Source organism: Sander lucioperca, chromosome 9, assembly GCF_008315115.2.
Source record: "Sander lucioperca isolate FBNREF2018 chromosome 9, SLUC_FBN_1.2, whole genome shotgun sequence".
Lineage (NCBI taxonomy): Eukaryota > Metazoa > Chordata > Actinopteri > Perciformes > Percidae > Sander > Sander lucioperca.
The window spans coordinates 9,117,609-9,136,945 of record NC_050181.1 but is presented as its reverse complement, the minus strand read 5'-3'; the positions used below and the strand labels follow the sequence as shown (position 1 = coordinate 9,136,945).

Here is a 19,337-nt window from a genome sequence, read left to right as displayed (position 1 = left end):
CAATGTTTGGGACCTTTAAGATCAACTGGTTGAAAACGTATCTATCACAACCAGATTCTATGTGGTTTCACATACCTAGACATTTATTTAAAAAAATAGGAGGGCTTGATTTTCTTCTGCAATGTGATTTTGAGGTGACCAAAATTCCTGTTAAGTTGTCAAACTTCCACAAACAAGTTCTCCAATATTGGAAAATGATATTTACCCATAACTTTTCTCCACATGGATCCACCTTATGGAACAATAGGGTCATTATAATCAATAGGAAATCATTGTTCAGGTATGATTGGTATGAAAAGGGCATTGTTTTTGTGAATGATATTATAGATGACAATGGTCACCTTTTGGAATATAAAGCCTTTTCAGAAAAATATAATTTAAACTGTACTTATAGAGAATACAATACGATCTGTAAAGCAATACCTGTACCATTATTACAGTTAATTCATAACACATTGTTATATGCAAGAACAAGACCCTTACCAACTTTACCAAATCTTGTTATCAATGATTGTACTTTAATTGACAATAAATGTAATAATAAATATATTAGTGATGCTTTGAAATCTAAATTATATCTTGGTTATGAAAGAGGATTGTGTGTACAGGTTCCGAACATGGATGCATTGTCCATAGGAAAAACACATTTTAAATTCATTAAATGGCCCATTTCCCCAAAAGTCAAAGAGACTCACTTTAAAATAATTTATAAGATATATCCAGTCGCTGACTTTCTTAGAAGAAGATTCAAATTTGATGTAGACCCTTTTTTGTGAGATAGCTGACAAGACACTGGGACACATGTTCTTTTTTTGCCCTGTGTCCAACAGCTTCTGGTCTGAGATACAAAATTGGCTGTCACTTAAGATGGATAATATCCCTACTCTCACCTTGCCACACATCCTCTTTTATATGGATAATATAGATTCATCAATATCAGATCTAGTCAATATGATTATTCTAATGGGTAAATATCATATTCATTGCAGTAAGTGGAGATGTTCTAAACCTTCCTTTGTTTGGTTTATAAATGACTTTAAATTATTTTTTTCCTCACTGAAAAAGATCAAATCTACTAAGATTGCAAGGAAAATGTGTAGTGACATATCTAGGAAACTACTGTTTTGATTAGTCTCTCCTTGTGTACCGCTCCAAATGTTAATTTTACTTTTTCTAGCCTTTTTGCTTTTGACTTGTATATTTTAAGCAGCTACCCCTTTTTGTTCTATTCTTTGTTTCTTTTGACCAGGTAATTCTTTCTTGTACATTGACAACATTTATATTGTATATACGCATGTATATCCTTTTCCCCAACAAGAGTTTTGTATGTTGGTACTTTTTGTCAATAAAATTTATAAAAAAAAATAAATAAATAAATAAAAAAAAAGTCTATGGTACCGACACAGCACGTTGCAGAAACGTGCAGCAACGAGGAAACCGTCATAGCCCACTCATCCCAGAGAGCAACACGTGAAGCAAGAGTGTTCACTTCCACCTATCTCCACCTTCGTTTAATAACTGGTAAGGCAGGGAATCGCGTAGGGAGAGGTCAAAAGCGTAAACCAACGTTGTAAGCTATTTGGTTCACTTAAGGACGAAGAAAGAGCGGTTTGTTTCTTATTGGCCATTAAAGATGAATGGCTTTTTTGTTTCATCGCGATTTGACATACCTATCGGGCCGAGTAGTATCTCACATTCGTTGAGCCTTTGCGAGTGGATAGTGCGACTATGTTGCGTCCAGAACACATCGGATTTACTATAACTTTCAATATGTTGCACTGTAACCTAAGGCCCTAATGATAACAGCTGCCAGAGGGAACACTATGATATGTGTTGTCATGTTCAGCCATCTTGAATAATGCATAGCCCATACACGGTATAATATTTAATCCAAATTTAAACTGCGATGGAAGTTTACAATTTAAAAGCATTTCCAAGGCGCAAGCCATTTTTACCATTTTCTCCTACGACCTGAACATAACACACTCGTGATAACCTGCTGACGTCAGACCTGCGTGCGGGATAGTAGTTTACATCACGTAGCCGACCGGCTAACTACTTCCTCCTTCATTTTTAGCTACGTGCGACCTGAGGCTCTAAAGGCTCCTAAACCTGTCCGAATAATTTCTTGATAGGCGATTCAAATAGCGACACACTCCCTAAACAAGTAAGACTTAGTTCAGCCAACTATGGCGTAATAGAGGGTTTATCTGATGTCAGAATTGTAACGTTAGTACTCGCTCTCGATTGTTGTATTTTATTATCTGGAATCTTTCTGTTATGTGACATTTGATCTTAATACCACGTCACAATGTTATAACTTAGCATTGCACTAGGGTGTAACGTTATGTGTCTTACAAAATGCGTAATTGGTAACGCTATTTAGGTTTATATAAGGATGTGTCTTGTCTGCCCTTCATGTGTAACCTCTGAGCAGTCCATGTGGTAATATCGTTAGATCTGAACAGAGTTAAAAAAAAAAAAACAGCTTGGATTACGAATTTAAACAGTATTATATTACGTAGGCTAAAACTTCAAGCTTATCCATAACTGTAATTTAGGTTGACAGCGAGAATTTAACATTGATCTAACAATGGATATACTGAATGAGCTAGCATGCTATGTTTTGGGAATAACCTTAAACTTACTTCAACTTAATACCTAATACCTTTTCTTTTCTATTTAGTCAAGATGTCTTCTTATGATGAGAATGAGTCAAAGTTCCTTCGTAAGGCAAAGGAGAATCCATTTGTCCCAGTGGGTGAGTATCTTGTTCTGCGTTACATAATTTAAAAAAGTTAAATTAAGTTAACTTGTATCAAATTAAAAAAAAAATTAAGTTGGCAGAAACAGAATTGTTTTGTCTAAAAGTATGCAGTTAGGTGTATGTATCCCAGTGTTAATACATTTTTGTTACACTCTGACTTTTTTTTAGTGAGTCATCTAATTTATGCTCCTATATATGCTCCTTGCAGGAATGGCTGGATTCTTTGCCATTGTGGGGTACAGACTGCTGAAAATGAAAAATCGGGGAGACACAAAAATGTCAGTTCACCTGATTCACATGCGTGTAGCTGCCCAAGGCTTTGTGGTTGGAGCCATGACTGTTGGTATGTAGTTTGGATCGTCATGTTTCTGATTAGATCTTAGTAACATTGTTTCAGTTTGTGCAAAACTGCTTTGTTTTTTTTTTTTTACTTAGTGACATGTTTTTAATTCTGGTTATCAGAAGTGGTTTGGGCTAAAACTATTATTAAAAAATATAGGCCTATAGATTTTGGCTGGTTACATCATGGCCATTTTTATTTACCAATAATAAACGTTTTTAAGGAGATGTAAAGATTGTTGTAACATAACCCCCTGTTTCTTTGTTTTAGGGGTCCTGTATTCAATGTACAAAGAGTACATTGTAAAACCCAGAGAAGAACAGAAAGCAGTGCAACACAAGTGAACATGGACTGACATATTATGTCCCTTAATATTACCTCATATTAAGGTGTGTAGAAGTTTATTTTTAGATGTGTCATAATTATTGTATGCACACATCCCTTCAGCAGCTCACATCTACTGTTAACTTATTGATTACACTTGCTATCCTCTAAGTAGCGTACCAGAGGGTCAAGTTATCTCTTCTGTACTGAGGAAGTGTATTGCTCCAGCTGTTTTAACACTGGTTGCACTCTGTGTTTGCGTCTGTGAACCCATCTGATTTGATATCTATGCCAACAGGTGACTTGACTGACAGAGTTTTGTTGCCTCTTATTTAAAAGGTGTGTGAGTGAAATATCAAAAACTAAAACATCTAGCAAATCACTTAAAAACAGTTAGACTAGGCTAAGCCTAGATTTAAAAAAAAATAACCACCAACCGCAGGTAGACTGATAATTTATTTCTTCTTTTCATTGTGTTTATTTTATTGTCTCACACCAGCTATATTTTTTGATGTACTAATGTAGGTATTTTTGCCAAATGGAAAATGTTTGCACCTTAGCCCACTTTTTTCTTCTTCATGGGCATCCCAGTGCATTAGGCATGTGTTTTGGAAGGCTTTGACAACATGTGGTTTAAAGACAAGGCCTGTACTCTCACATTATTTAAACAACAATGACACAAATGGTTTGTGACCCACCACAGTATCAGGTAATGACACAAAACAAATATATAAAATAATCGCATGGAAAAAACATGAAACATGAATCAAAAACATAGAGGTATGTTGTAGAAATACAGTGTGTGATTTCTTTCAATAGGCGTTATACAAATGTATTGTAAAGGCCAAGTCTCTTTTTCATTTGAGTCATTGTTACATAGTGTACACAGGGCTCCAATGTTTCATTACAGAAGCTTTACAAGTCTTCATGAGACTAAACTGATGTGCACCTACAGACTGTACAGTAACCCATAGCTTGTGATGTGCTTAAATAGATGCCTTTTTAAGTTTTTCACAAAGTTAAGTTTCAAACGGTGTGTACAAATACAGTTCCTTTTTCTAAAGTTTCTTTTTCTGGAAATAAAAATGACCAGTCTTGTAATTCTGAAATTCTGTTGTGTATGTTTTGAAACCTCTCCAAGTTGTACTGAAAATGTGTTTTGACTGTTGAAGCTTATTCATAACAAATTCCAACATATGTTCAGTTACCTGTTCATTATTTAGAAACACCTCTTGGTATATCACAATACAATTAATCAGCAGCACAAACGACAGCCTCAAAAATAACATTTACAGTCTCTAAAACAGTTGCAACAAAAGATGAACATTAAAACATTCATGAAGGTAGGATTTATTGAAGACTGCATTAGTTTTAGTTAGGTGTACCTATACTGTCCTAATAGTGTACCATTTATTACAAATTGTTTTCTTGTATGGTCACATATTTTTACTTAAAACTCCTGGTAATTGGAAAATGTTAAGTGCTCACTTCATTGTGCACCAGTTGGTGTCCAAAATCCCAACCAATAAAACCATTACACATTTTTTAACATTGCCCTGCCTTTCCCATCAAATAAAACTGCTCTGCTTTGTTGTTTTATGTTTTAGGCTCTGTATATTATCCCACCCTAAGATCAAATTTCAACAGGAAATGCATTACAAGTTGGCAAGATGCTCTAAAATGCTGTGTCATTGTGACTTTGGACCTCCTGATTTCCTGATTAGTAGCCTATTACTCACAATAAAGAACAATGATTCAACCTGAGATCCAATAAATACGTGCCAACTGCCATTTATCAGGTAACCACATAAAAATGCAAGTGGGGAGCACAGATGTCACGTACCTGTTTAGTTCGTCACAATAACATTTGAGGAGAGTGTGTGTACTGTGTAAGCATGACTAGGCTAATTCTGTAGCTCCCATAACTCCTCGTAGATTGTTCACACAATCATACCAAAACAGCATTCTTAAAGTTGTTACCTTACCTCCAAACCTGGGTCGAGGGATGACGTACTGAAGCATCTATGGGATTCACTATCAAATGAGAAATAGTTTTCACACAAACAATTTCACTTTTCTGTTTCTAGAGTGTATTATAATAATAACACACTTTATTTATATAGCATTTTTCATAACATAAAATGCAGCTCAAAGTGCTTTACAAAAGGAACAAATCAATAACACAGGTATAAAAAACAGGAGACGTGAAAACAATACAATAATAAAATCTCTAAAGAAAAAATATATACAGTATATAAACATATAAAAAGCCATAAAAGAAGTATGAGAAAAAGAGAAAAAATAAAAATAGCAATAACAGTAATGTTAAAAATTGGTGGGATTATTTTTAATTATAACTAGAATGTATATGAATGGGTGTTTTAAAACATGGATTGGATGTACATACCATGGTACATATAGCTAGTATCTTCCAACCTGACAAACAAAATGAATGTGCTATTGTGTATTTGGGATGACGTGATAAGGAGACTGAGAACCCTAGCGGCCTAGTCTATTTACCTTTGGCAGTTTGACAAAAGCTGTTTTGTAGAGTAACTCAACCCTCTGGTGGTCAATGTAGGACATTGCCACTATTCCCATAAGATAAATACTATTACTCACACTTTACTAATGGATATTAGCAAGTTTTCGAACACTTTTTTGCCTTGAGGTGACCTGCTTTGAACAAACATCTCCTTCACTGGACATAAAGCTTTTAATCAGTCAAGAGGTTTTGCATTTGTTAACGTCACTACTGTTAACTGTTTCTAACTTTCCACCTTATTTGATTCTCTCAATATTCACCAAATTAGAAAACAATTGACAGACAACAGACTACACATTTGCAGGTTTTATTCCTCAATGTAAGTGATTAACTCGTAAACAGAAAATTGTAAACATATTTAGCTAGTTAAGTCACAGACCTGTCAACTGTTTAGCAGCTATCAGCGCCCTCTTGTTCCCATGACTATTGCTCCCGCGAGATCTTGTCCTAAGTCTCTGGAGTGCTGTTGCTATGGATACAGACGCGTCGCAATCAGTGAGCAGTTTTTTGTTTTTTCGACTTTGGTACAAAATGAGGTAGCTAGTGCAAAAGAGCCTTTAATTTGTTTACTAACGCAGTACTTGGATAAATCACAGGTGAGCTATTTTCTCTTAATTCAACCTTAAGAAGACTAGAGTTCTAAACTAACTCTACTAAAGTAGTCCGACTCAGTCTGGCTTTAGTAATTACCCCATGCCAGTCACGGACTCGACTGCAAACCAAGAAGCCGTTAAAAGGTCTCTTGTTCTGCTGCTAACGTTACTTTCACAAGGATGAACGCAAATTCTGATCATTTATTTAAACAAGTTTTTAAACTTGGTCTGCTAAAAAGCATATTAGCTAGTGACAAAGGAGCTAAGATTGCCAATCTGGTAAAGGTAGTGGTTATTTTCATTTAGCTAAAACAAACAACAGCTTACTTCAGCCTTCAAAGCGAAATATAGCTAATCAAGTATCCATGATACTAACTACTATCACCAAATTCCCACGCAATTTTTTGTCACGAAATATTGTTGTTATGATTATTTTCTCCTTATGCTATAAATCATAGATCATGGAGCATGACGATGAATTGAATGACTTGCGGCTTCAGTTCCAAGCGCTACAAAAACAGCAGGAGAAAAGAAAACTGGACAGGAAAAAGCATAAAGAACCAGATAAGCTTAATGTCAGTGTTATCCAGGAGGATTTGGATCTATGTAAGCAAGGTATTCAGGCAGACGATCTCGATCACAGGTGAGTCTTTACAAAGGCTAAAATAAATGTTTTTCTCAGTGCCAGCTCAAATTGTGTTGATGCTTTATTAATTAAACACAACATATAAATAAGCACCCATTGCAATTCTTATTTGGAAATATTAATGAATCGATGTGAGGAATCATGTTTTTAACTTGCAATGAATCACTCTCACCTATTTAGTGTTCATTTTAATGACCTCCCAATAGACTGCTACAGAATGAGAGTCAAAATCAAAATTTACTGGACCAGCTGAGGGAGCTTGAGGATGAAAATGGTCGGCTCTTCAAACTTCTAAGTGAAAAGGATTTTGAAATTAAACACTTGAAGAAGAAAAGAGATGAAGAACGACTGGTGTTAGCAGGTATAATACCATTACATTGCAACACAGTCACTTAAAGATATATCACAGCTTCCTCGTGACTCATCCACTCATCCATTCAGGCACATCAGGCTTGGCAGGGGATATCGCAGCCACCAAGATTGTTGAGCTGTCCAAGAGAAATAGAGAGCTAACTGCTGAAATTGAGCGAGAAAAGATTAAATCCAAGCAAAACAGCAACAGAATCAAAGAGCTTGAGAAAGAGGTAACAAAGTTGTGTGTTAGCTGTTTCATTTAATTTGGATGGATGTTCATCATTTCATCGCACAACATTTGTATTAAACTAAATATTTGCTTAAATCAAGATATGTTTTTCATAATTCTATTTGTAGAATGATTTGAATATGTTAGAGAAGGAATACAGTAAATGAATAAATAAGTGTATGAATGTTGTGCTGCTTTCTATAGCTGCAGGCGGCTTTGGTGCACTCTCCACCTGGGCAAAAAATGTATACAAAGTCACAGGACAAGAGGTCATCTGAAGACTGTGAGGTAATTATTAATGTGAAAACTCACCAAAAGGATATTTTTATGTCTTCCTAACTTTAATGATAACAACCTAATTTGAATCATGTATCATCTGTTCACAAAAGCAGGACAATCCAGTGGTGAAATCTCTTCAGGACAAATTAGCTGCTGCCCAGCTGAAAGTGACTGAGTATCGTAACCAGGTTCAATCCGTCAAACAGGAGTTGAAAGTAGCTCAGAAGGTAGTATCTTTTTGTCCTGCATTGAGTCAAAAATGCTCATCAATAATATCACATTCATATGATTAATTATCAGTGACTTTTGTATTCCCTATTTAAGAATATCTTTTAGGATATTTGCTACTGTTGTTGTAGGTTTTGATCAGTGAGGTTGGAGAAGAGGTCAACTTCCAGCAATTACTAAACTGCCCTGGGAGCTTCAGAGGTCGCTCTCAGCAGATCCTGGCTCTTCAGACAAGGGTAAGCTAAAAGTCATAAGGTGCTTCTCAAATTTATCAAACTCTTTACAGAGTTAAGAAAATGCTTTGCAAAGTCACTAATATAAGATCGCAGACACATAAAACAAATACCTGAATTCAGTATTCACAAAACTGGGTATTGTGCAACAGGTGCGGGACCTTGAGCAGCAGCTGAACCAGTCAACTCAGCGAAGACAGCAAAGTGTCCTGAGCTTAGAGGAAGAGTTTTTGGGCATGGGGGTCCTACAGAAAACTCCTCCTCAAGACAGGAACCTCAGCTTCATCCGCACCATCGAGAAGGAGAAGAGGGAGGCATTTGAGGTGTGTGTGTACAATACTTGTAAATTAATTGAAACATGAATTTGTTAAAGAAGCCCTGCTCTCCTTCCACCACTATACAGAGGATCTCAGTGGACTATGAGGCCCTCCTGAAAGACCACGAGGATGTGAAGAAAAAGCTTGAAGCCTCTAAAGCTAGAAACAAATCTCTGTCTGCTGAAATGAAAACTCTGAAGGTTCAGATCTCCACCCTCCTGGAGAAGGGTAAACATGATGATGAGCTTGTGGATGCTCTGCTGGTAAGGCAAAAGATAAGAGAAAAAAGTCTATTTATATTTAAATAAGTGTTGTATCTTATATTACAGTATGTGTACACACACGTATTGTGTTTATCTCTTAGTATGTGTTGTGAGAGGTAAAGACATGTTTTTAGGTTGACCACAGTGCAATATGAGGTTGTTCCGAGTGAGTTGAATCCGCAACGTGATTAAAGCCCATCTGACAATTTGTGGCTTAGCAGCAAATGCTCCATTAAAGGCATGATATGTTCACAATTCATATTTTGTTACACAGACCAGGGATGACCAGGGATTTCACATCACATTTACAAGTTAAAGTGAGCCACAGGCTGCAGAAAGAAGGATCTTCTGCGATAAGCCCATGCTTTACTTCATTGTCCTCAACAATAATAACCTCTTCTACCTCTGGCAGAAGCAGCAGACTCAGATGCAGGAGGTGCTGAGACGGCTCGGCCAACAACAGACCGTACAGAGCAAGGAGACCCAGCATAGCCTGAGACAACAGCTGAGCACTGAGCCTTCAGAGCACAACACTCTCATCCAGAATCTTAAGCAGAAGGTTGCTGCCAGAGAGGCCAGGATCAAAGAACTGGAGGAGGAAATCCAACAGCTCTCTGTCAAGGTAAAAAAATTAAAAAAATAAGGCAAAATCATGGGAATGACATATAAACTCACCTCAGCAAAAACTAATGTTGCATTTGACTTTTTAGCAAAAGGCACTACATTTTAAATGAAAACTTATTTGTCCATTCAAACTTGCTTTCGTCATTCACATTCAATGCTTGGCCAAGCCATTAAACTGTGTGTACTGCTGTTGCAGGAAGAGGGCACGGAAAGACAGCCCAGCCTCAAGACAACAATTTGCAGTTCAGGATTTCCCCCTGAAGAGGGAGACATTACCAAGAGAATACCACCTTCAGGGTATGTGTATGCTAATTTACATGTCAAACTAATCTCCTCTGCTGACTGTTACAGTAAGACTGGTTTCTAAGAACTGTTGTCTGGCAAAAAAGGGTTAATAATTCACTATGGCTAATGTGGGACTTTCTGTAATCAGGTTATTGATTTTGTTTGATGCCTCACAGCTTTGCCACAGTGATTTATGTTAATATGACATATATGTCTGTCATCTTCTTTCCAGTTCAGTTTCTAAATTTGGTCATAAGCTGGTGCTGCCTGCTGTGGGAAGTACTATATAATTTAAGTAAGTGGACTTAAAGCTACTCTATTGTGACATGGTGTTTGTTGAAATGCACAATATCACTTCATAATTATCTTTAAAACAATAAATGGTCTTCAAAAGCAAGCACGGTTTCATTCTGGTACATTTCTTACTGAGTCTGAGATTTCTTAGCAAAACAGCTCTACAGCTAAATAAGCAAGAGCAATACCATGTTGTTGCTGACTATTGTCCTCATCAAAGATATTGATGTGTGAAAATTATCCAATGCAATCTTAAATACTAATGTTGTGCTTATATAATAACATGTCTGTAATGTTAGCTGCTCGTGGAAGTCTGGCATAACAAAAGCTTAACAGCATACAAATTGGCTCCACAGGTGGCAGTTTCCATGAATACATAAATGATTCACATGAGGAACCTTTGAGATGCAATTTTTCAATTTGCCAATTGTGATGGTTTTGACCACCACAGACAACAAAATGACCTTTTCTGATAAACTGTGAGGGAATGCTGCAACGCTGCACCACTAAAATATTCTATTCATTTGTAGTCCATTGTACGTGCCCATTTGAAGGCCGTGGACACTTGTTATTGCTTTCTAAATATCGCAGGGTTGTTTTAACTAGGTCTTGGATATCTTTTTTATTGATGTAATCAGTAAAAATGACTGATGGGTGCACTGAAACCAAGAGTTGTGCAGTTTCTTTGACAGGCTTAGTATTACAAAATATTTACTTTTTTGCTAAAATTTTATGTCTTATCTATATTCATGTAGCAAAGTAACTTAATTTCCTACCCTTTCCTTCACTAGAATCACATTACATTAAATCTGAAAATGCATTATGTCATGAATAAATAATTATAAAAGTTATTTAGTGTAGGCAATTACTTTTATTATTAACTAAATAAGTAAATCTATATCATTCATTTATCTACGTATGTATAGCCATTTGAAATTTCATTAGTCAGTCATCATCAAGAGGAATATAATGTTTAACTAGGAGAGACCTTGCTTGGATCTTCCAGAGAGAAAGCGATGAAACCAATGTTTTTGGAGGTAGAACAGAAGTACCAGGAGAAGTGCCGCAGCATAGTGATCCTGGAGCAGCAGCTAGAGAGCACAAAATTAGATCCGAAGTAGCAAGGGTAGAACAGGTATATGCCAAGGTCAGTGACATTGTGATGTGACAGTGTTAACCAGATTTCCATATTTTGTGACTCAATTTCTTCCATATCTGTCTTGCTTCTGGCTATCGTGACTCCTGAGTCCCTCAGCACCTGAGTGGCAGGAGCAACAGGATCTGAACAGACTGTCCAACAAATTGGTTGGCATTTCTAAACATTTTATTTCTAATTCTGACGACACTGTAGATGTCTTGGACTGGTTCTAAAAAAACATGCAAGGTTTTTGCTTTTCCAACTACAAGATTTACACCAGGCGACAGAAATAATGATGCGTGGCAATGGACACACTGCCTATGGACAGTGCTCATTCTAACCCTCATGTTTGGGCTCCAGAGAGATGTTCATGTTGCTCTTGTATGTTGTCTCCTGGGTGGTCATTTAGCTGGAGGAACTAGAGGCGCTGAGGGCACCGCTAAAGAGCACTCTCCACCATGACCTGCAGCTCTGCAGTGACGTGATGAGACAAGCCAAGCATGTTTTCCTGCAGGCTCTGTGACAGCCCAGACTAGACACTAACCAGGGGAACTGGCAGCTCCCTGCTCAACCTCACGTCCAGCTGAGCCCTACCTTCTCCTGTCACATGTGACAAACAGCAGCCTGCAGGAAACAGGCTCTCCTCTTCTGCCACACAAACATCATAAGGATCTTTTTCGCCATTTTAATCCTCATAGATGTTTTTTGTTGGTTCCTTTGTGCGTTCGGCGACCTCAGTTTAACCGCTTGAGTCCCTTGAGTAGCCGAGCTTTCAGCGTAACCCTGATGGCATCAGACAAGTGTTCCTTGTTATTACAGAAATGTTTGATGCTGATTTTGTCTGCTTGCTGTTTTATAAATGTCACTGTCACATTTTTCTGTGTCCTTTCATCCACTGGTAACCTTAAGTGCATTACAGGCACCTGTATAGAGAGCAACATGTCTGCTTTTAAAGTATTATTGTAAGCTAATGGAATATCCAATTTTATCAATGAAAGGAACCAAATCTTCACCAAATGTTTTATTGTTTACATTCATGGCCATGACCTTCGTCGAGTTTTGAGTTTTTTTTGGCTCCAGATGGTTGTACATAAATGTGTGACTGGCCAAGCCAAATAGTAAACACCTCAGTTAGGTTCCTAAAAACTTCAATATTCCTTATTAATATTACTGCTAATCATTTCTGACTTGAAACCAGCTGTGTGGGAATAGTGGTTGAAAATGAATGCAGGCTCAAGCTACACAAACTCCCACTGTAGTCCTCCACTCCCCAGAGCATGTAAAACATAGGTAGCTTACAGTGTGAGATCTTAGCTGCTTAATCCAAAGCTTGTCTGGATATGCGTAGCCTGGTGGGAGTGCCCTCTACATTCATACTAACATCCGAGTTATTTTCTTCACGTAGCCAAAATTATTTTTTAGCAGAAACCCTCCTGCTTCTCCTCTCCGTCCACATCACGCTTAATTTAAAACCATGGCTGAGTTAGTGTGTTGCTTCAAATACCGCACTATTTCTTCCAGGGCCTTGTGGGAGATTGGCAGGTCCCCATTGGACTGAGCGAGAAAGTGCCACAAGACAAAAATATCAGAGTTTGGATGTGATGAAGAAAGCCTTTATGCTCAGAGTAACAAAAAACAGCTTGTGTTGAATACCTACTGGATAGAAGGTGAGGTACCCTTTAGTATAGTAGAGTGAGATGTGTCATTGGAGGAAAAGATGAGATACCTTAAGCTTCATGACTACATACCCTGCAGGATTGCCCAAAAATATGTATCAAATGTAGCAATGTGCGTCAGAAAGGGTGTTGATGGAGAAAATACTTGTCATGGTCCCTAACTGCATCTGATTCCAGGCAAAATGTTGAACTTAATACATTTTTGTTTGGTTGTTTTTTAAATCTGCCATAACACAACCCCATATAAAAATGAAGTCAGTGTTCATGAGCATGTTGAATGTTTTCACAAACATGTAATCTAAAGCTTTTATTTTGTGGCAGTTGATAGGGAGAAGGCCAATTTTACAAAGTATTGGACTTTAAATTGAGCTGATTGCTGTTCAGTACTCATTTTACTGTGTAATTTCAGTTAAAAACCAATGTTGTCATAGATTAATATGACTACTCTTGTTGACTTCAGTCATTAAAGAGTGTCATCACTTTCAAATAAATTACACTTCACCAAACAATTTTAATATTGTTTTATGTAGCTGTATTACGCAGAAAGGTGTAGATTTATTCCAAAATGCCCAATAACCCACTAAACCAAACACAAACTTATGTAAACACAGCATACGTAAACAGCCTCACCTATTTGTCATTCCAGGTTTGAATGACTCCTTTCTCCATCCTTCTCCTCCGAGGTATTCCCTCGTTCTGGACCAATGCTTCCTGCAGACCATTGACTGCATCCAGAAACTAAAGTAAATAGTGGAGCTGTGAACGCAGAGGTTAAAGTTAGCCATCAGTATATGAGGGATCTGTGAACTTTTCTCAGGCCAGAAAACAGTTTGTGCCTCTATGAGTCCATTCATCTCCTGTTGCCTCTCATTTACATGTAATGGAAAGAAAATAAACAGTGGTGTCCTAATGTGCTCATTTACAGTAATTAGAACTAAAGTAATGAGCTGTTATCTCTGCTGACAGTGGTGAAGCAGTGATAAGCACTTTTTTCTTTCTTTTTTTACAAGTCAATCAAAGTCTACGGCATGAGTAAAATTGTTGCTGACATTGATGTCCAAAATAAAGTATGGAGGCATTCAATACAGTCCTCCACAATTCATAGTGATGTGTTGACGAGACAAGTTCTGTCAGCAGATCCTGATTTTGATCTGTGCCTCTTGCTCTCTTATGTCAAACTTTATGTTTGCTTTATTTTCAAACTTTGGCTTTGCTTGCAGATCGCTAATAGACATAGTCAGTGAGTGATCATGTCAAAACTATATGCTCCTTTGTAGTCATTTTGTTTATTTCAGCAAGATGGCATCACAAGATGGCAGTGTGGTTAGTCATGTACTGCATATCAACCACTTCTGATATGTCAGTGACCTGGTATTGTCCTGCAATAATGTGGTTTGAAGCCAAAATTCCAATTAAACATGCAGTATGCTTAATCTGTTGTACACAGCGATGCTGTGCTGTATCTATTCAATACAGTACATTTTAATTGCCATTATGATGACCTAGTTGTGATTAAATCAATAAACTGTTAAGAAAATTGTCCTGCTTCTGGGAGCGATGTTGTGAATGAATAAATAAATATGATAAATGCAATAATGATAGAGTAGCAATGTTCTTGTAGAGACAGTATTGTGTATTTGAATTAGACATAGAAAACAATACAGGAATATATTGTGGTAGTGACATTACTGTAGAATTGTCCAGCTGTATTTCACTCTTGACTGTAAAATTGAATTGCTTTCCGTGTTTTGTCAAACTTGGAAATATTAAATTTCTCCAGGAAACACTCACACACCTCACCTCACATGTGATGACAGTCATATCAAAAAAAGAAACAGCTGCATTGCTTTAATGCAATATGCTCAGCAACTGGCATTGTTGCGTTTTTATATAACTCAAAAACTACCTCTGTCAAAGAAGAAAAAAGCATGTTCATTTAGACATACTGTATTTATATAAAGTCAAACTGTACCATATGTCTGAGTCACTGGCTATATGTCATGTGTGTCCATCACATAGACAGTTAAATAAATGGACCAACAGATCCCATTGCTCTGGACGGAGACCAGTGAAGGATATTAGAAGCACTTTTCCGATGAGGGCTGAGCGTTATTGCGCAACTGCAAACTGAGCTTGAAGACGTAGATGTGACGTGAGCAACCTGTCTGAAAGTTGTAAGTCTTCTGGTAGCTGTGCCAAGAGAAATCTCAATCATTCCCAATCTTGCAGAGACAAAGAGTGTAGGTATATGTAAGGAGATAACATAGGCATGGGTTAATTATTGCTAACTAAAATGCTAGTTAACATTAGTAATTAAACTTAAACAGCTAATGTAAGTCGATACTGCCTGCGAGCTTCTCCTGTACTATACGGTAATTCCTCTACTATACGACAGTAAGTCGCGTGGTTATGACACAATCGTTAGCCTATTTTTACAAAAACGTCTGCTACGAAGCCATAACGTGAGATACAAGGTAATGGAGCCTTTTATACATTTTCGTGTTTCTTTAGAAATAAACAATGGACAAATAGAGTCTTTAAACGCTTCAGATGTAAGGTTATTCGCTGTCAAAGTGAGGTCAAAATGAATGGCAGTCAGTGTTGGGCAAGTTACTTCCAAAATGTAATACATTATAGATTACTAGTTACTGTCATTTGAGAGTAATTAGTTATATTACAATATTACTGTCTCTGAATTGTAATGCGTTACACTACTTTTGCATTACTTTTGAGTTACTTTTACCAAAATAACAGGGGAAGTTTGATTTGGCAGTTAGCTTGTGAATCCACTTTAATACATCATAGATTATTCATATTTTGTATAATTAATATAAATATGCAAAGTAACTAAAGCTATAAAAAAATAGATAAGTAAAACGTATAATAGGCAATTAGGAGAAAATGAAAATACTCAATTAAAAGTACGGCATTGTTGTAAAATGTTTGTTTATAGCACTTGAATAAGAAATTCATGTTGTTTAGTTTAAAACACTCTAAAGGAAATGTTCAATTATAGTGTGATTAAAACTCACTATTTACATTATTTACAGTACTTGATTTACAGCTGATTTGTGAAAAGGTAGCCTACACAACCTTATTTAACAGTAATTTAGTATTATTGCGAACCGTCACAGGAAGTGCTTTTTATTTTGAAGTAAGCTACACGAGTTGTCTGTTGTGTAGCCTACTCTTGCTAGCTTACTGAGAAGCGATATGTCCGTCAGGCTCAAGTTGTTCACTTTCTTGTTTGTAAAACTGCAACATATTGAACAGTAAATGGTCACAGTAAAAGACAAGCGCTTTTGGTCGTCATTCGAAGCCATTCCACTACAGACATAGTTACTCTCCACGGCTGATAAAATGCAATGATATTTACGTGTAGCAAGCCTCAACATTAATTCCCGACATGTTTATATCTGTCAGCCGCTGACGTACCGTCACCTGTTGGGACATACATGCTGTCCGTACCGTCTCTGGTTCTAGCTCTGACCACGGGAACAGAAACAGGACAGCTCACTTCAACGCAGCGTAATAACTCCTGAAAATAATATCCATCTCGCAAATGTATCTGTCTCTGCAGTCATCTCAACCATCGAATACAGCGACAGGAAAATAATACGGCTTTTTTTTTTCCTGTGAAGAAATGTGTTGGTGAATTCTTAAAAAAAACGCACCACTAAATGTTGCGTTAAAATGCGTTGTAACTCGCGTTACTGAGACTGTAACGAGTATAATATTACCGAAATTTAATTAGTAATGCGTTATATTACTGCGTTACAGCAAAAAGGAATACATTACTGTAATTGCGTTACTTTTGTAACGCGTTACTCCCAACACTGATGGCAGTCAATGGGATGCTAACGACAGGTGAGTGCTTGTTAGCATCAAAATGGCGCCATAGGAGGTACGCGTTGTGGAGAGAGGCTTACCCCCTTGGTCCATCACCACTAGTGTGGATATCCTGAATGTTAAACCCACCGTGATGGCAAGTGCCTTGACAAACACAGTTTCACAATCAATGCCAGTGGGAACTGCTGTCTTCCGGAGATGTGTGCATGAGCTGATCATAGAATGCTGATTTTTGTTGTTTTACCTTTCTCTGATAGTTCACAGTAAAGAGAGAACAAAATAATTGGGAGAGACAAATGAGGATGACATGCCAGCTGAACCATCTCGCCGCCCCAGGAGGTTGACAAAGAAATACTCTCTGTGTATGCTTTATGAATGGAATATAAATGTGTGAAGCTTTGTTTTGACACAACAATCACATCAGATGTTTAAAACTTAATAATACTTAATCATCATTATGTCTTCATGTATTGCGCTATGTAAAGGTGGTATGCAATATTATATTATCAGAACCAATAAAAAAAAAAACATGATGCTCAGATATTTTTAATGCTTTGAAGGTTTCCAGACAATCCTAAATGAGTTACATCATTAAAACAGAGTTCCACTCAGTTTAAAAATGTGCATGTGCTGTGCGGTTTATTTCTGTCAGCTGCTCCATCCTGAACAAGCTGTTAGATGTTTCTGCCTCCATTTCTTATGTAACTGATTCCTGATACTAAATATAGTCTGTAATTCTATAAAAAAGACAATTTGTTAAATACACCACACATTTCCAGGCCCTAAGCCCTACCACCTTAATTGTCCTCTACAGACTGATACCAGGCATTAATGGCTTCAAGCGTGTTTCTTCTATCACACTGAGTCTATCTCATCAGTCGGCCATATAGGACAAACATGGCAACCACTCACAGTTTGTCTAAATGGAGAATCTATTTTCCCTCCCTGTATTATAAACAAGTGATGATGATGATGCTTGAAGATGCAACATGTCTTTCTCAAACCCATTCTTGACCAACAACACATCAAAATACCAAGAGTAGTCATTCAGTAAGAGTTTATTCTTTTGCATCTGTGCATCTATCAAATAGAATTTTTAATGTATTAAATAGCATTGTGTTGGTGTGTCTGTTTTATATATATATATTTGCATTTTTTTTAATATTCAATTTTTATTAATAATCTGAAAACGTCTTAATCATTTCTTGTGTTTTATCTTGTGTTTTCTTAATTTGCAGTATGTTGTTGCTGTCCACCGTACATTTTCCTGCACACTAGGAATCATGAGTGCAGTGTTGGTGACGATGATAATATTGAATGAATTGGATGCTTACTGTCTTTAAACATCCTCTGATGATGTCATGTGAGAATTTTAAGACAAAACATTGTTATCGCCAGTTGTTGTTTCCTGACTCTCCTCTTTATTGCATTGTGAACTATAACAAAAAAAATAGAAAGTTAAGCTATAGATAGGAGCAGAAGAGATTTAATGACAAAAAGTTAAAACCCAAAGCTTTGTGCAAGCATATGAGTAAACGGCCTATTTTATTTTCCACCAGTCTGACTTAATCTAGCTGATGTAGCACTGGTATGGTTGGTGATTGCATCCAACACCTCTGACAAAAGCCAATCACTGGGAGCTATTTTCGACCGAGTATGACTGACAAGGGTTCCTTATCACCAAAACCCCTTAGGATGGGGTTCTTTATTAAACATTGTCAGGAAATTCAGATTCAAGTGTGCTACATACTGTACGGAAGTGTATCTGCCTTGATCAAATAATGCTTAGTGCCCCAGTTCCTATGGTGAAAAATAGGTAAGTCATAGTCTTCTGGAGAGAAAATATTTGAAGACAAGACAATTTGTCACTGAAAGATTTACCCAGGACCAAGACAAGACTGAGCAAATGGAACTATAATGACAACGAATCCACCCTGACTATAGCATTTTTTATTAATGTGCCTTTAAGACCGGCCCTGACACATGAGGATGGTGCTTGAATCAATGTGAAAAGCATCTCTCTGCAGGATGCTTTAGTCAGTTTGTTTTACTGTCCCTTAACTGAAACCCTTTATGTAATCTCAACCGAAGTCATTATAATGTCTGGCTGTTATAGGTGTGATAATTGGATGTTACATTCACAATAGCAAGAGATGAGATGAGTTTGGACCCTAAAGGACATATTTTTATCAGAACAGATATTGCCAATATCTGTTAAAATGAAAATATAATACAGTAAAAACAGATACTGGAAACATCTAGGGGTGAAAAGTAACAACGTATACCCAAGTATAATACTTAAAACTGCTCTAATCAATACCTTTTTTAATTAAAATAATAGTTTGATATTTTA

The 19,337-nt window shown here is 36.9% G+C and overlaps 2 protein-coding genes across 4 annotated transcripts; both read left to right on the top strand.

The window, feature by feature from the left end:
• The first annotated feature begins 1,952 nt into the window (after positions 1-1,952).
• Positions 1,953-4,532, top strand: higd1a (HIG1 hypoxia inducible domain family, member 1A). The gene is made up of 4 exons (XM_031294028.2): positions 1,953-2,167; positions 2,687-2,761; positions 2,976-3,110; positions 3,378-4,532. The coding sequence occupies exons 2-4, from the start codon at positions 2,692-2,694 to the stop codon at positions 3,449-3,451; spliced, it is 279 nt and encodes a 92-aa protein (XP_031149888.1). The 5' UTR covers positions 1,953-2,167; positions 2,687-2,691; the 3' UTR covers positions 3,452-4,532.
• A 1,642-nt stretch (positions 4,533-6,174) lies between these two features.
• Positions 6,175-10,424, top strand: ccdc13 (coiled-coil domain containing 13). Of its 3 annotated transcripts, none has more exons than XM_031294023.2 (12): positions 6,177-6,572; positions 7,028-7,212; positions 7,422-7,576; positions 7,657-7,799; positions 8,003-8,086; positions 8,191-8,304; positions 8,437-8,541; positions 8,691-8,861; positions 8,942-9,118; positions 9,531-9,740; positions 9,939-10,039; positions 10,260-10,424. In XM_031294023.2, the coding sequence occupies exons 1-12, from the start codon at positions 6,396-6,398 to the stop codon at positions 10,315-10,317; spliced, it is 1,680 nt and encodes a 559-aa protein (XP_031149883.1). In that variant the 5' UTR covers positions 6,177-6,395; the 3' UTR covers positions 10,318-10,424. The 3 variants fall into 3 exon arrangements, with proteins under 3 accessions (XP_031149881.1, XP_031149883.1, XP_031149882.1); XM_031294022.2 differs by having other exon boundaries at positions 6,181-6,572; positions 8,188-8,304; XM_031294021.2 differs by lacking the exon at positions 10,260-10,424 and having other exon boundaries at positions 6,175-6,572; positions 8,188-8,304; positions 9,939-10,252.
• The last annotated feature ends 8,913 nt before the right edge of the window (positions 10,425-19,337 follow it).

Excerpts from the sequence above, each read along its gene's own strand:
- higd1a (XM_031294028.2), top strand. The coding sequence starts at position 2,692 with ATGTCTTCTTATGATGAGAATGAGTCAAAGTTCCTTCGTAAGGCAAAG. Across the intron at positions 2,762-2,975 it reads GAATCCATTTGTCCCAGTGG|GAATGGCTGGATTCTTTGCC; the intron begins GTGAGTATCTTG and ends TGCTCCTTGCAG. Across the intron at positions 3,111-3,377 it reads GGTTGGAGCCATGACTGTTG|GGGTCCTGTATTCAATGTAC; the intron begins GTATGTAGTTTG and ends TCTTTGTTTTAG.
- ccdc13 (XM_031294021.2), top strand. The coding sequence starts at position 6,396 with ATGACTATTGCTCCCGCGAGATCTTGTCCTAAGTCTCTGGAGTGCTGT. Across the intron at positions 8,087-8,187 it reads GGTCATCTGAAGACTGTGAG|CAGGACAATCCAGTGGTGAA; the intron begins GTAATTATTAAT and ends TGTTCACAAAAG. Across the intron at positions 9,741-9,938 it reads TCCAACAGCTCTCTGTCAAG|GAAGAGGGCACGGAAAGACA; the intron begins GTAAAAAAATTA and ends CTGCTGTTGCAG.